The following is a 12247-nucleotide window of genomic DNA, read 5'->3' on the forward strand; positions in this document are numbered from 1 at the left end:
ATAATTTCTCTTGAGATAGCCCAATAAACCTGCCGCCATAATGTGCATCTGGTTGCTTTCAATATGTCATATGTTCAGCCTTTTCTCACCTTGTACTCGGGCATTACGGATCCGCTGTGTGGCATGGAAGGACGAAGTAGATACCTAACCTCTGTTTGATGGGACAAACGAACATTATACCTAAGCATTAACCATCCGTTTGTCCATGCAACTCATGTCTGTCTATAAAGATGTTGCGGCGACTTCTGTGCTTGCCTTGATCAACATATGTGACAAAAGGCACATTTGCTCATCAGTATCACTGCGAATTTATCGCTTTTGCTTCCCAAGTTCCTCAGACACGGCAACGAGATATGTCATCTCGCGATATCTGGCTTATCAGCACTGACGGCGAAACCTACCGAGAATATGAATTATATCGAGTCGAATGCCACATCCGGACAGTCGACCGGCAAGGCAGATCCAGGTCTATCGTTCACCTAGTGAGCCCTCTTGGCGGTGATAGTAACCACGATTCAGAACCTCGCTACGCTTACGACCTCCGTTGTGCCTGCGATTGTCATTCTAGACCGAACCTTTGCGATAACAATAATGGGTAAGAGATGACCCGTTCGTTAATTCACCTTGGTGTCGGACAAGTGGTAGTCTTGCAAGATACTGACAACCCTGACAGTTGCAGAACCAGATCTGCCACCATAACCATCAACGGCAACGTTATTGAGAACGTACTTGTGCGAAATGAATCAAGCGAAAATAGTAGTCCCTGCAATGCCAATTATCATCGCCAGTGTCATGATCACTCGTGGCGGTCGGTTCGGAGATGTTGCAACAATGAGGGTGATGTACTTCCACAGCGGGGAAGAAGAACTTGACGGTGATGTGGTCATTAGGAATTCAAGAAGATAGAGATTGAAGAATATTCAGGCTGCGCACCGTGACCCGAATACCATGTAGCATGAAAGAATGTGGTGTATTGTATGCAATGTGACATTATTTGTAGTGGCCCGCTCCCGGAACTTGGGCAGCCAGAACGCGTACTTTAACTCTTGAAAGCGACGATTGCGGGCGCCTATGAGGGTCGATTAGGCCTGAAGGGCCCCTCAGGCGCCCGCAGCCACTCGGCGAACAACCCCCTCGGCCTCCCCGCCAATTCATGAGCTCCCTCTCAATAAGGACAAAGGTGACGCTGCCCTGTGGTCACCCTTGTCCCACCCTTCACGATATACTCCGTATGTGATATAGTCTCTAGTCTTGCGGCTTACATGGCCAGCGACGCTCCACTGCCTGTACTGTTACTTGATAGGAACATACCGTAGATACTGCCTAACCCGCAACCTCTTGAACTAAACGTTCTGCCTGCGACTCTCCCCGGAAATAAACGGTCATCGTCTCCCAAACTGTCCCATCAGGCCTTGTCTCCCGGGTGAATTGAACCTTCTCGACATGCTTTGGGTTGAATCCTCCTCCAAGGGCCGTGCTCGTTCCGCCAAAAGTGATCAAGGCGCTGCTTTTCGACTTGCATGAATTGCAGCTAGCCTTCTCCTCGTCCCAGCCGTCACCGAAACAATTACGACAGTAGACCGCGTCTGCGATGCCTTGTTCGTGGCAAGTTGTGCAACGCTTCCAGTTGGTGCCGCCGCCTGTGTATGTAGAGCGACATCCGGGGCAATAATATGAGGATTGCTCGTTACCCATAACTTGGGGCCGGGGGTTTCGGTATTTAAGCAATTGCGCTCGTAAGATGGGGAGAGTAAACTTGATCGGGGATATGGGGTTGAAGAAGCTTGCGCGAGATTGTCAAGACTTTGGTCCACGCACGCTGCTACTGACAAGAAGAGAGTCCCAAAGGGCTTTAAGTACACCTTTGGACATTATGATCAGGCTTTACTTGGAGCCGCATCACCCTGCTCTAAGTACCACTCTAAGGAGAGGACGTCAGGCATGTATGCAGCCGTGCAAGCTTGACTCCACTCCTGGTGGTGGTCTCGCTTAATCAGGCATCATATATGGGATGATAGGCCATATTGGCTAGTCTTGGATAGGTTTATGTAAGAACGGCTGAATCTTAATGGTGACCAATACAACAATGCTGATATTGCAATGGTGCCCAATGGAACAGGGATGAACTGGTGGAGTGAGTTGTCCTTCCATGCATAACGTTGGTTACTGCTGTAACGAGGTCGCCTACTTGATGGCCATCGAGTCTCCAGACACTCGGTGTGCATTGTCCGGAAAACGTCATACGCTATGAGAACGAAACTCTTGAAGTCGAGGAAGCTAAGGGACGAAGAACACCTCCTTTAACGGTCGCAATGCTTCCCTCGAGCAGAGCCGGTCCAATATACATAACTACTATAGAAGAAGTTCCATAGTACTCTATTTGCGAAGGGAATGAATGGACCCATTTGGTGAGGCTGTTCCTATGATGCACCTGGGGCTTCTACCCACTGTACGAGTGAATGCTCGTGGGACCAACACCAGATCCACTATGTAGGCCCTGAATTTGTAATGCTTGTCACAAGCAGCCTAAGTAGCGCAAGGCAACGAAGGCTAGGAGTTGCCCGATCGCCTTCTTGAGCCGGGGTTGTCAGCCTGGTCACTAACAGCTATGAGCCGCATCTTATCGGCGAAGGATTCGCTCTGTGTCGGGCATGGGCGCGTACCTTGATCGATAGGCCAACTTCTCTGCACAGCTTCATATATATACCAATGGAATATAGTTACCTACACTTCGAGAAATGGGTGCTCCCTCTCAGGCTTCCGTGCCTCTATCTTCACGTTCTTCCAGCCGAGGAGTAAACAAAGTTGACTGCAGGGCGCGCCAAACGTCATGGAGCTTAGGTCAGCTACCCCCACTGACCTGTCGCCTTTACCAATAGGGTGCGAAAGTGATTTTAAAAGCGGCATATCCCCGGTGCTCCGTAAGTCCCACGTGTCCTACCTGCCACTTTACATCGCTGTCTCTTAGTCATGTTGCCAATCTGTCACCACCCAACCAGAATCCACTTCATCTAGATAGCCACTTATCAAACATCAACCATTTACGTCCCCACTACATCGCATATATCTGCATTGGCAGTGTATCTCACTGCCAGGATTGCACGCATTCCCTTCCACCCCTTCCATCCGGACAGAATGCTGCAGCCAAGATGGGTAACTCTCAGAGCTCGAACAAGATCTCTGCGCAGGACCGGTATGTTTTTCGTCACCCTTGGTGTGCCTTTTTCGGGGACAATCTCCTCCAATGACCCTATTATCCTGTCCATGAGATCTCCTGCGATCGCGAAACGAACATGAAATGCTTACTCGTCTCTTCTCTCCCATCACAGAGCAATCCTCGACATGAAGAACCAGCGAGACAAGCTCCGGCAATACCAGAAGCGCATTACCGTCATCACGAGCCGCGAAACGGAGATTGCGCGTGAATGCCTCGCCAAGGGCGACAAAGCCAAAGCTCTCCTGGCGCTACGGCGGAAGAAATATCAAGAGTCATTGCTGTCCAAGACGGATTCACAGCTGGAACAACTCGAGAAATTGACCAGCAGCGTCGAGTTCGCTCTGGTGCAAAAGGACGTGGTGTTTGGGTTGCAGCAGGGCACTCAGGTGTTGAACCAGATCCACAAGGAGATGGGTGGTTTGGAAGGAGTGGAGAAGATGATGGCAGACAACGAGGAAGCCAGGCGCTATCAACAGGAGATCAGTGAGGCCTTGGCTGGACAAATGTCCAACGAGGACGAAGATGAGGTCGAGGATGAGTTGGAAGCTATGGAGAGGGAGCTCGAAGGTGCCACTGTTCTGCCGGACGTGCCTGAAGGTGCTGTCATTGGCGAGGGGACCTTGCCTGACGCTCCCAAGACGGAACTCGAGTTGGAACAAGAGAAGGTTCAGAGACAGAAGGAAAGAGCCCGGCAGAGGAAAGTTGCATTGGAGGCGTCTTGAAGAACTACTGGGAGCCTATTGTGCGCCCACTCATGATTTATGGTGTTGGTACATTTGAATGCAATTTAGCGCCGACATTGCGCGCCCCTGGAGGGGCTGCGAGGATAGAGATACATGATTCTTGGACGACCCATTCTACTGTCCTGGCATACTCTCGTTGGTGTTGGTCAAGCCTTGAATGACTTTATGGTCTTTGGGGTTGGCAGCTGCTTCATAGAGGACATGGACTGGTTCCCGGTTCAGAGCGATAAAGTCTCCTTTGAATCCCAGATAGCTAACACGAGTGACATCCTCGTCTCCGCCCGAATGATTGTCCTCGAAAAACAGATTGATCGAGGTAGTGCCGTTCCAGAGAGCGCGGTTCAATGGAATATCAGCCACATCATTGCTCCTCGGGAGATTCACGGTCTGTGTGGGCTTAAGATCTGTCGCCATACCAAAATCCATGTCGTCGCGATTCCGGAATAGTTTGAGAGTCTGTGGTGCAGAGTCCGAGTCCGATGAGCGGACCAGGATCGAGTACAATTTGCAGGATGCGGCGAAAGGGATATGCATCAACAACTGTTCGTCTGCGTCACTTTCGAGCACCGGCTCCTCGTTGAGACGTTCGTCCCATGTCTTTTTCACAATCCCTGCTCCCGATCGGGTCTCGGCCTCGTTGAGTGTAATGATGCTGTCAAAGTCGATCTGGTTGTACAGATTCGACTGAAGGGCAGGTTCTAAATCGTGGGAGTGATCGTGGCCGTCGCCGTGGCTGTGGTTGTGGCCATGGTGATTCCCATGGTCATGATCATGATAATGCGAAGACATCTTGATGACGATGCCTTGCAGGAGTTGTCGATTCTATGGGAATGATGTTGGTGGATTAACCACGATGTTGAACTCTAAGTCACATGTTTTAATGTTTGTCGGTCGAACTTTCCGTCCGCAACTCAGTAATCCGTGCTTTCCCAATCCAGTATCTAAGGTTCAGCTCCTCAGTTCAGCTCAATTTCTTCCAATCGACTTTTGATTTCTTGCTCTTCTTTTATCTGGAAACTCGACGGAACAGAGATGTATCTACTCTGATGGGTGTTGGTACTTGATATACACTCGGACTTGAACGGCCCCTCTTGCGATCCCTCAGTCTACTTCGCCAATTCCAAGCCAAGCAGGACAATTACGTCGTTATCTAGCCAGCCACAGGCATTCTTGTCAGGCCATAGCTGGTGCTTTCTTTGTTCTTCTCCCCAAGCTAACTCGTTTCCACCTTTGTTACTTCACGGTCAGACAGGCATAAGCCCCTACGACATTGCCATAAGCCCTCACCTTAAATTCCCAGACGCGCACTCCAAATCCTCATCAAGATGCGACATCGAAGGGTCATGTCGAACGAGCACCTGGTCGGCTTGGTGGACATGGGCAGGTGAGGCTTTCATTTCATACCACTATTCTCGTCTTTCTCCTTGCGAAAGAATCTGACCACACTCTTACGTCCAAAAGCAATGGAATTCGCTTTTCCATATCCGACCTGTCTCCTCCAACATCAAGGATTCTACCCACCCTCTACCAGGACCGGCTCGGCATTTCGTTGTATGAGGCCCAGCATGACCCCGAGACCGGAGAAAGGATCCCCATCCCAGATCGTATCATGAAGAATGTCACGGCAGAGCTGCGCCGCTTCTGTCTCGTGTGTCAGGAATTTGGTGTCGCTAAAGACCGGATCCGCATCATTGCAACCGAGGCCACTCGAACGGCAGTGAACTCACAAGAATTCAGGGATCATATCAAGGATAGAACTGGTCTCACCGTGGAAATGTTGACCCCCGCCCAGGAGGGAAATATTGGTGCCATGGGAATCGTCAGTAGCTTTGACAGTGTTCGAGGCCTGGTGATGGATCTGGGTGGAGGCAGTGCCCAGATCACGTGGATCATCCACGATGGCGGTGTGGTTCGCACCAGTCCTCGGGTTGCTATCTCCTTTCCATACGGTGCAGCAGCTCTGACCAAGCGGCTGGCCGACTGCGAGAAAGCCAAAGACCCTGAAAAAGCCAAGCAGGAATTTAGACAGGAGATCAGAACAAACTTCCAAAATGCGTACAACGAACTTGAGATCCCTCCCGAGCTTATCAGGCACGCCGAGGATGAAGGCGGCTGGCATCTTTATCTATCCGGCGGAGGATTTCGAGGATGGGGATATCTGCTCTTGAGTGAAAGTCAAATTCATGGACATGATTACCCTATCTCCATCATCAATGGCTTCAAAGTCAGTAGGGCTGAGTTGACCGACACCGAGAGGCTCAAGCAAGTGGCCCAAGATGCAGAGAAAATCTTCCGCGTGTCTGATCGTCGGAGATATCAAGTCCCCGCAGTGGCATTCTTGATCAACGCACTGTCCAACGCACTTGCGATCCGACCTCTGGATGCTCGGTTCTGTCAGGGTGGCGTGCGAGAGGGTTTCTTGTTCAACCAGCTCCCACGGGAAATCCGAGCACAAGATCCAATCGCTGTGGCGTCGGCACCATTTGCTCGCGTTTCTGCTGGACATTTCAAAGCTCTGTTAATGAGCGCATTGCCATCGCCTGCGTTGGGAAAAGCCATTCCTAAGACGATTACGCACCACCATATCGAAGCCCTTGCAAACTTGATGTACTATCACTCCACCAACGGAAAGGAGATTGCTTCTGTGTCGGCATTATACTGTCCAATTAGTGGTGTCTTGTCGTCTGCACATGGCCTGTCACACTCATCTCGGGCCACGATTGCTCTGATGTTGGAGAATCGCTATGAAGGGGAACTGCCACCACGTGAAGCACAATTCAAACATCGGGTTGCCGGCATCTTGACTCCAGAAGAAGTGTGGTGGTGCAACTATGCAGGAATCGTGGCGTGGCTTATCGGACAGATCTACCCTACCGGTTCTATCGGTGCAAAGATGAGACTTTGGCTATCTGCTCGCTTTGTGGACGATCTGGGTAAAGCAGGTAACAAAATGGGCGTCGAGCTTACCATCTCCATCCGCAAATCTAGCACTAGCGGCGTAGTGAAACAAGATATTCACGAGGACGGAGACGAGGATGAAGATGAGGATCCTCTCACGGGTCGGGTGCGGGTGGATAGCTTTGCGAAGAACGTGGCTAAGGTCGGCAAAAAGAAGAATTGGGTTGGAGGCAGAGATGGATGGGGCATGGCGGTCAAAGTGGTCGTGGCGGAACAATTGTCCACTGTTTGATTTGTTAGTTTGCTGCTGGGATGGGTCGCATTTCTTTGAAGATGGGTGGGCTCATGAATACTTTCATGGTTGGCTGGATGCCGTTCATCGAGTATGGCATGCCAAAACATAAAAAGTCCTCCCTAAAAAATGCAAAAGGGGAGGGTTGGGTGGATTGGGAGGATTGAATTTGACTTGCAACGAGGAGTAAAGGCCTGATCTGAGATAAAGTCTATACTTCCCTGGTCTATAATGATCTAGCAGGTTTCTGATACACCAAACCATGACCAAATCATAAGTTCTGAATTCTAGGACTGACAAACAGAGCCTTTGCGGAGGCGAAAACTTTGCCGGAGGGATCCTCGATGCTTCCCTTGATCCAATTCTTCCTCCCCGTGATATCGATAGCCCAGCCACGACATAAGATGATGCCTGGGGTATCAATGGGAGCCTTGTAGTCGACGGTCATGGTGGCAGTAGCCGGGGCAAAAGCGCCACTGGCCTCAGCGGCCACAGTACCTGTGATCTGATCGAGGAGGAGGGCATTGAAGCCGCCATGTGCCCTGCCAGTCTTACCGTCAAGACCGTCGCCCACTGACAACAAGAAACAAAATTCCCAAGGTCGGGCGGCGTCGGGCTCCTTGGTCGGCCTGCGGAAGTTGATCTGTGCCCGAATCCCCGTCGGTGTGTACAGCGTGCGTGAAAACATGCTGTTGGATAGTCGGAAGTCCACGTGGTCTGACTTGGCTGTGGGTTGGCTGACGATCTCTGTCCCGGGGCTTGAAAGCAGTTCTCGACACCATGGTTGGTCTAAATCGGGAGGGAGATTCATTGTAAGGGACGTAGACATCGAGAAAGGATATGGATATATGAATGTAAATATACGAGTAAGACGAGATGAGAAGAGACGATGTGATTGGAGTTGGAGTTGAGTTACTGGGAGCACGATGTGTTCGTGTCGAAGTCGTCCCTGTTCTCTATGACTGTAGCATTTGCAGACTAGATCTTTCAAGACTTCTGTGAAATGGACGTCTACAAGGGAACTGTGATTTGGATTCCCGGATATACATGGGCCGAGATGCCTATTCGATATATTCCATAAACGTGCTGCCGAGGTTGATTCGGATGAGGAATGATTGGGGGAGAGATTCGGGGAAGGATGAAACGAGTCAGTGCGGAGAGTATAAATTTGAATCACGAGTCATTTCGACAGAGTCACGGGGTCAGGGCATCACGGGATTCGAAGGCAAATATGACCTCAAGTATCAGGACTTCCTTTCTATATATTGAGACTTCATACATTAATGCATCTCTGCATGTCTAAAAGAACACAGCAACTGGATTGAGCCTCTATTTCAAGCCATGGCATAGTGAGTGTGTCCAAAAATGCCCCATTTCATCGCCTCTAAAGGGGGTCTGAAGAATGCGCTCATCCTTGGGTGGTGATGAGAAATTGGCTGGTAAAGACATCTGACCAACAGTTTGCAAAGGCGAAAGTATTTGCGCTCATAACCTCTTTGTGTGGACCAAATCATGCATCATCTCGTCGAGGCAAGCCTGGAAGATGTTCTGTCTGGCATGAAGTCCAATGCCATCTATCTTGATTACCCCTTTACAACACCAGCCTTGTTCTATGCATTGAGTCTAATCAGACATTTATACCTGGTACATACTTGGTCACTTCATCCAATGTGTGCTATCACCCCCCCACCCCCCATGTTGATAGAACAGTCGAAATGGCACTAAGGAACTGGGAGAACAGTGGTTGATTCTGCCAGACCTTTGATCTCCCCACTCCGCCCACTCATTGAGGCCACCCCTGGGCCTTTGTGAATATCAAGAGTCACGTCTGGGATCGCCGTGACAACCACCATACTGCGCAGTGAATATCATCCCACAACTTTTATGCCAAGCGGTGAGATCTGATCTGCTGCCTCTCCCTCTCCCTCTCCCTCTTCCTCTTCTTCCTCCCTCTCCCCCCTCTTCCTCAGAGATCATCCGCTTCCCATCCACTCTCTCTTGCCTATAAGGTACAACGTCCCTCGCTCATTATTTCCCTGGCTTTGTCTCCAAACCATCGAGATAGCTCACTTGTTCCCTTCGGAGGTCAACGGCCATCTTTTGTGAACTCTTGTGATTCATCACCCCCAGCCGCGCAATTGCAATCGCCATCAAACATGAAGTCCCTTCCACTGATTGTTGTCATTGCAATCGCTCATCTCTTCCTTGTCACAGCCAGACTCCCTGATGTGACCGGACCAGGTTCGTTCAACCCTCTTCCCATCAAGTCAAAGCAAACTAACAATGGTCTCTTTCTACCAGCACTGTCTCATCTCACCACTCCTACTTGGCCGGTCATCACAAATTCCCATCTCCTTGCTCGTCATGCCAACATTCACGTTGGAATTCCTGTCCTCCCGGAATCTGAAGAGCCTGCCCAGTCCACTATGACCACCACCGTCCTGAATCTTACTACTACCACGACCGTCTATGTCAATTCTACCACTTCATCGTCTAGCGCTGTCATCCCCAGTGAGACTGACCCTCTAGGAGTTGTCTTTGGAACTGTCACCAATACACAAGAACCCAGTATACCTGCTGCGATGACAACTCTGGAGGCCAACAACACAGATACCCCTGAGGTGGTGACCGTCATTGGTACCGATACAGATACAGACACAGACGCAGATATCATGACAATGGGACCTGAAACAGAAACTGAGGCTGCAACTACAACTTTTGCTGATCCCCCTGCTGAAACCACTGCAGGACCTGTCTTAACCACTACATACCCAGAGGACCCAATCACCACTGCGGCCAAATCTTCCTCCAGCCAGATTGATGACGCATTCGGCTACAATAGCAGTTTGTCGTCATCATCTGAGTTGTTTGAAGTTACCACCGCTGTAGGAACATCTACCAACAACAACTCCATGGAGGTCGCACAGTCAACAACGCCCACTTCGTGTGTCTCATCAGGTCTTGTCACAATGGTCACGCCGCTCACTGTCAATGACAATGACACCTCTACTCCTGCATTCACCACCTCCAGTACCGATAGTAGTTCACATGTCTCGTCTCATCATACTACCTCTCACCACACTACTAGCACCACAACCAATACTCTGATCGCTACAGCGACAGCCGACAGCAATGCTGGCTCAAGATCTCTAAGCCAGCCGCCTCGTCTCTTCCGCGTTCTCAGCCGCGTGTTCATGCTCTTGCAAGTGAATCTGAATCTCAGCCCAACCGCCCGGCAGCTGGTGCAAGCGACACATGTCGATGGTGATGGCAGCAGCAGTATTGAACCAGTGGAGACTGGCGAGGGTGCCCCCGCCCTCGACTCCGCGGCCACTACCACCATCTCCATGACATCAAGCACGACCAGCACCACGACCACCACTCTGACATACACGTCGACCACTAGTCTCAATACCACCAGCACGATCGACATGCCCACCTTGCCCTGCACAGCCAATGTCTATGCGGACCCTGCCGTTCCTGTCACCTGTACAGCCTCTTCTTCAACCTACAACGGCACACTCACATTCGCCTATGGTCATGACAACGGCACTGGTGCTATCTACAGCACCGGTGGTATAGTCAGCCACAATGCATCGTCGATCCTGAGCACAGGTGTAGCGACATCGTTATCTCCCGCCTCCTTTACATCGTCATCCCCATCATCTTCAACCTCCCACCGCTCTCACGCGACTCCATCAGTCGTTTCTGGTGCATCGGGACTGGGATCATGGAGCAGCAGGTCAACCGTCTTTGATCATCGCATGACTCCTTTCATGGTCCACATGGCCATTGTGCTTGTGCGCTTGTGGAACCGACATCACTGATGACCGCCACCCACAGACGGCTCCGACAGACAAATTATTGGAGAGATGCGACGACAAAGTTACTACAGAGCTTTTTCATTTTCTTTTTACATTTTCACTTTTCTTCCAGCTTGCGAGTTCAGTCTGCAACCCCCGCGAAGGCAGACTCCAACAGCAACATAAAATCGAAAAAAAAGATAGGACAGGAGAGACATTCGTCATCTTGTCTGTTCTATTCTGTACGTCCTGTCAGTGTCGGATTCATCTCAACCGATCTCTTTTCTCGTCTTCTTCTTACATTAGACGCAACGCTCGACTCAGCTCGTCTTCTTTCGCCGGATTCACTTGGGGGACTGGAAATCAAGCCTTCGACCTGCCAGTACACGGGAAGCGGGTTGGATGGGAAGCTATGGGTATGGATCTGGCCAAGGCTATGGCAGTGGCTATTCCTAGGTCATGATTATGGTTCTTGATATTCCTTAACCGACAAACCGACATCCCCTGCTTGGAAAAACCGAGGATCTGTAAGTCCCCTGCCGGGCCAACGCAGCATTCAGTTACCGATTACCATATTCATTTCATGATTCGGGTCAATGCCAGTAGATCAACCGGAGATTTGGTTGAACGGTTGAATAATCCAATGGACGATAGAAATGCCTTCTTAGTTCCTTGGTCTGGCACTCAGCCCTCCTTGATAGTCTGTTGCAGTCGCAATGATCAAAAACTCCATTCATTCCAAACTTCCCTTCCAGAATTGATACCAATACGCATTTGTAATTGCACACGGCCGTAGCTCTAATTCACGCTCGGTGTCGACGTGAGACTGGCCCCCATGCCTCCCATTTGCTCGCCTTGCTCAATCAGTTTCAGCCTTGCCGCCTCTTTAGTCCTCTCCAACTTTATGACAAAACTCGTTGTGCTCTCACTGGTCAACTCACGCGCCTCAGCGTCCTGTACATGATTCTCCATCCCACTCTCGCTTGGGCTTCCAAGCTCACCTTCACTCTTCAGTGCCGACAAGGACCCCACACATGACCGGTACACCTGAGTCCAGGGTTGGGAATCCAACGGGGCAAAAGTCTGTACCAGTTCGTTTGGACTTTGCCCTGCCGCGTCTCGTTGACGACGATGAGGTGTTTCGGATGCGCCATCCAAGTTGAGACACCTCACTGTGTCATTGCTGGCAGCATGTCTGATGTTGACAACATCTTCAATTTTGTATCCCACTGTGCTTTCCCCGACGCTGTCCTTGCTCCCCACTCCATACTCGTTAGGTGCCTTGAGATGCAGA

The 12247-nt window shown here is 50.5% G+C and overlaps 5 protein-coding genes across 5 annotated transcripts; 3 read left to right on the forward strand and 2 right to left on the reverse strand.

Moving 5' to 3' along the window:
• Window positions 1–2977: 2977 nt before the first annotated feature.
• PV10_08097 (uncharacterized protein) lies at window positions 2978–4192 on the forward strand. The gene is made up of 2 exons (XM_016373074.1): window positions 2978–3193; window positions 3330–4192. Exons 1-2 carry the CDS (start codon window positions 3150–3152, stop codon window positions 3937–3939), a joined length of 654 nt encoding a protein of 217 aa, XP_016219985.1. The 5' UTR covers window positions 2978–3149; the 3' UTR covers window positions 3940–4192.
• PV10_08098 (uncharacterized protein) lies at window positions 3863–4788 on the reverse strand. Its single transcript, XM_016373075.1, has one exon. It carries the CDS (start codon window positions 4747–4749, stop codon window positions 4075–4077), a length of 675 nt encoding a protein of 224 aa, XP_016219986.1. The 5' UTR covers window positions 4750–4788; the 3' UTR covers window positions 3863–4074.
• A 165-nt stretch (window positions 4789–4953) lies between these two features.
• Window positions 4954–7422, forward strand: PV10_08099 (uncharacterized protein). The gene is made up of 2 exons (XM_016373076.1): window positions 4954–5344; window positions 5422–7422. Exons 1-2 carry the CDS (start codon window positions 5286–5288, stop codon window positions 7148–7150), a joined length of 1788 nt encoding a protein of 595 aa, XP_016219987.1. The 5' UTR covers window positions 4954–5285; the 3' UTR covers window positions 7151–7422.
• Window positions 7422–7961, reverse strand: PV10_08100 (uncharacterized protein; the record flags this gene model as incomplete). Its single annotated transcript, XM_016373077.1, has 1 exon — window positions 7422–7961. The coding sequence occupies one exon, from the start codon at window positions 7959–7961 to the stop codon at window positions 7422–7424; it is 540 nt and encodes a 179-aa protein (XP_016219988.1).
• A 1345-nt stretch (window positions 7962–9306) lies between these two features.
• PV10_08101 (uncharacterized protein) lies at window positions 9307–10977 on the forward strand (the record flags this gene model as incomplete). The annotated part of the gene is made up of 1 exon (XM_016373078.1): window positions 9307–10977. The coding sequence occupies one exon, from the start codon at window positions 9307–9309 to the stop codon at window positions 10975–10977; it is 1671 nt and encodes a 556-aa protein (XP_016219989.1).
• Between the last annotated feature and the right edge of the window lie 1270 nt (window positions 10978–12247).

Source organism: Exophiala mesophila (genome assembly GCF_000836275.1).
Source record: "Exophiala mesophila strain CBS 40295 unplaced genomic scaffold supercont1.6, whole genome shotgun sequence".
NCBI lineage: Eukaryota > Fungi > Ascomycota > Eurotiomycetes > Chaetothyriales > Herpotrichiellaceae > Exophiala > Exophiala mesophila.

Bases quoted from the DNA above. Each gene is read 5' to 3' on its own strand.
- PV10_08098 (XM_016373075.1), bottom strand. From the start codon at position 4,749: ATGTCTTCGCATTATCATGATCATGACCATGGGAATCACCATGGCCAC.
- PV10_08097 (XM_016373074.1), top strand. From the start codon at position 3,150: ATGGGTAACTCTCAGAGCTCGAACAAGATCTCTGCGCAGGACCG. The intron at 3,194-3,329 runs GTATGTTTTTCG...CTCCCATCACAG, and splicing joins AAGATCTCTGCGCAGGACCG to AGCAATCCTCGACATGAAGA.
- PV10_08099 (XM_016373076.1), top strand. From the start codon at position 5,286: ATGCGACATCGAAGGGTCATGTCGAACGAGCACCTGGTCGGCTTGGTG. The intron at 5,345-5,421 runs GTGAGGCTTTCA...TACGTCCAAAAG, and splicing joins GGCTTGGTGGACATGGGCAG to CAATGGAATTCGCTTTTCCA.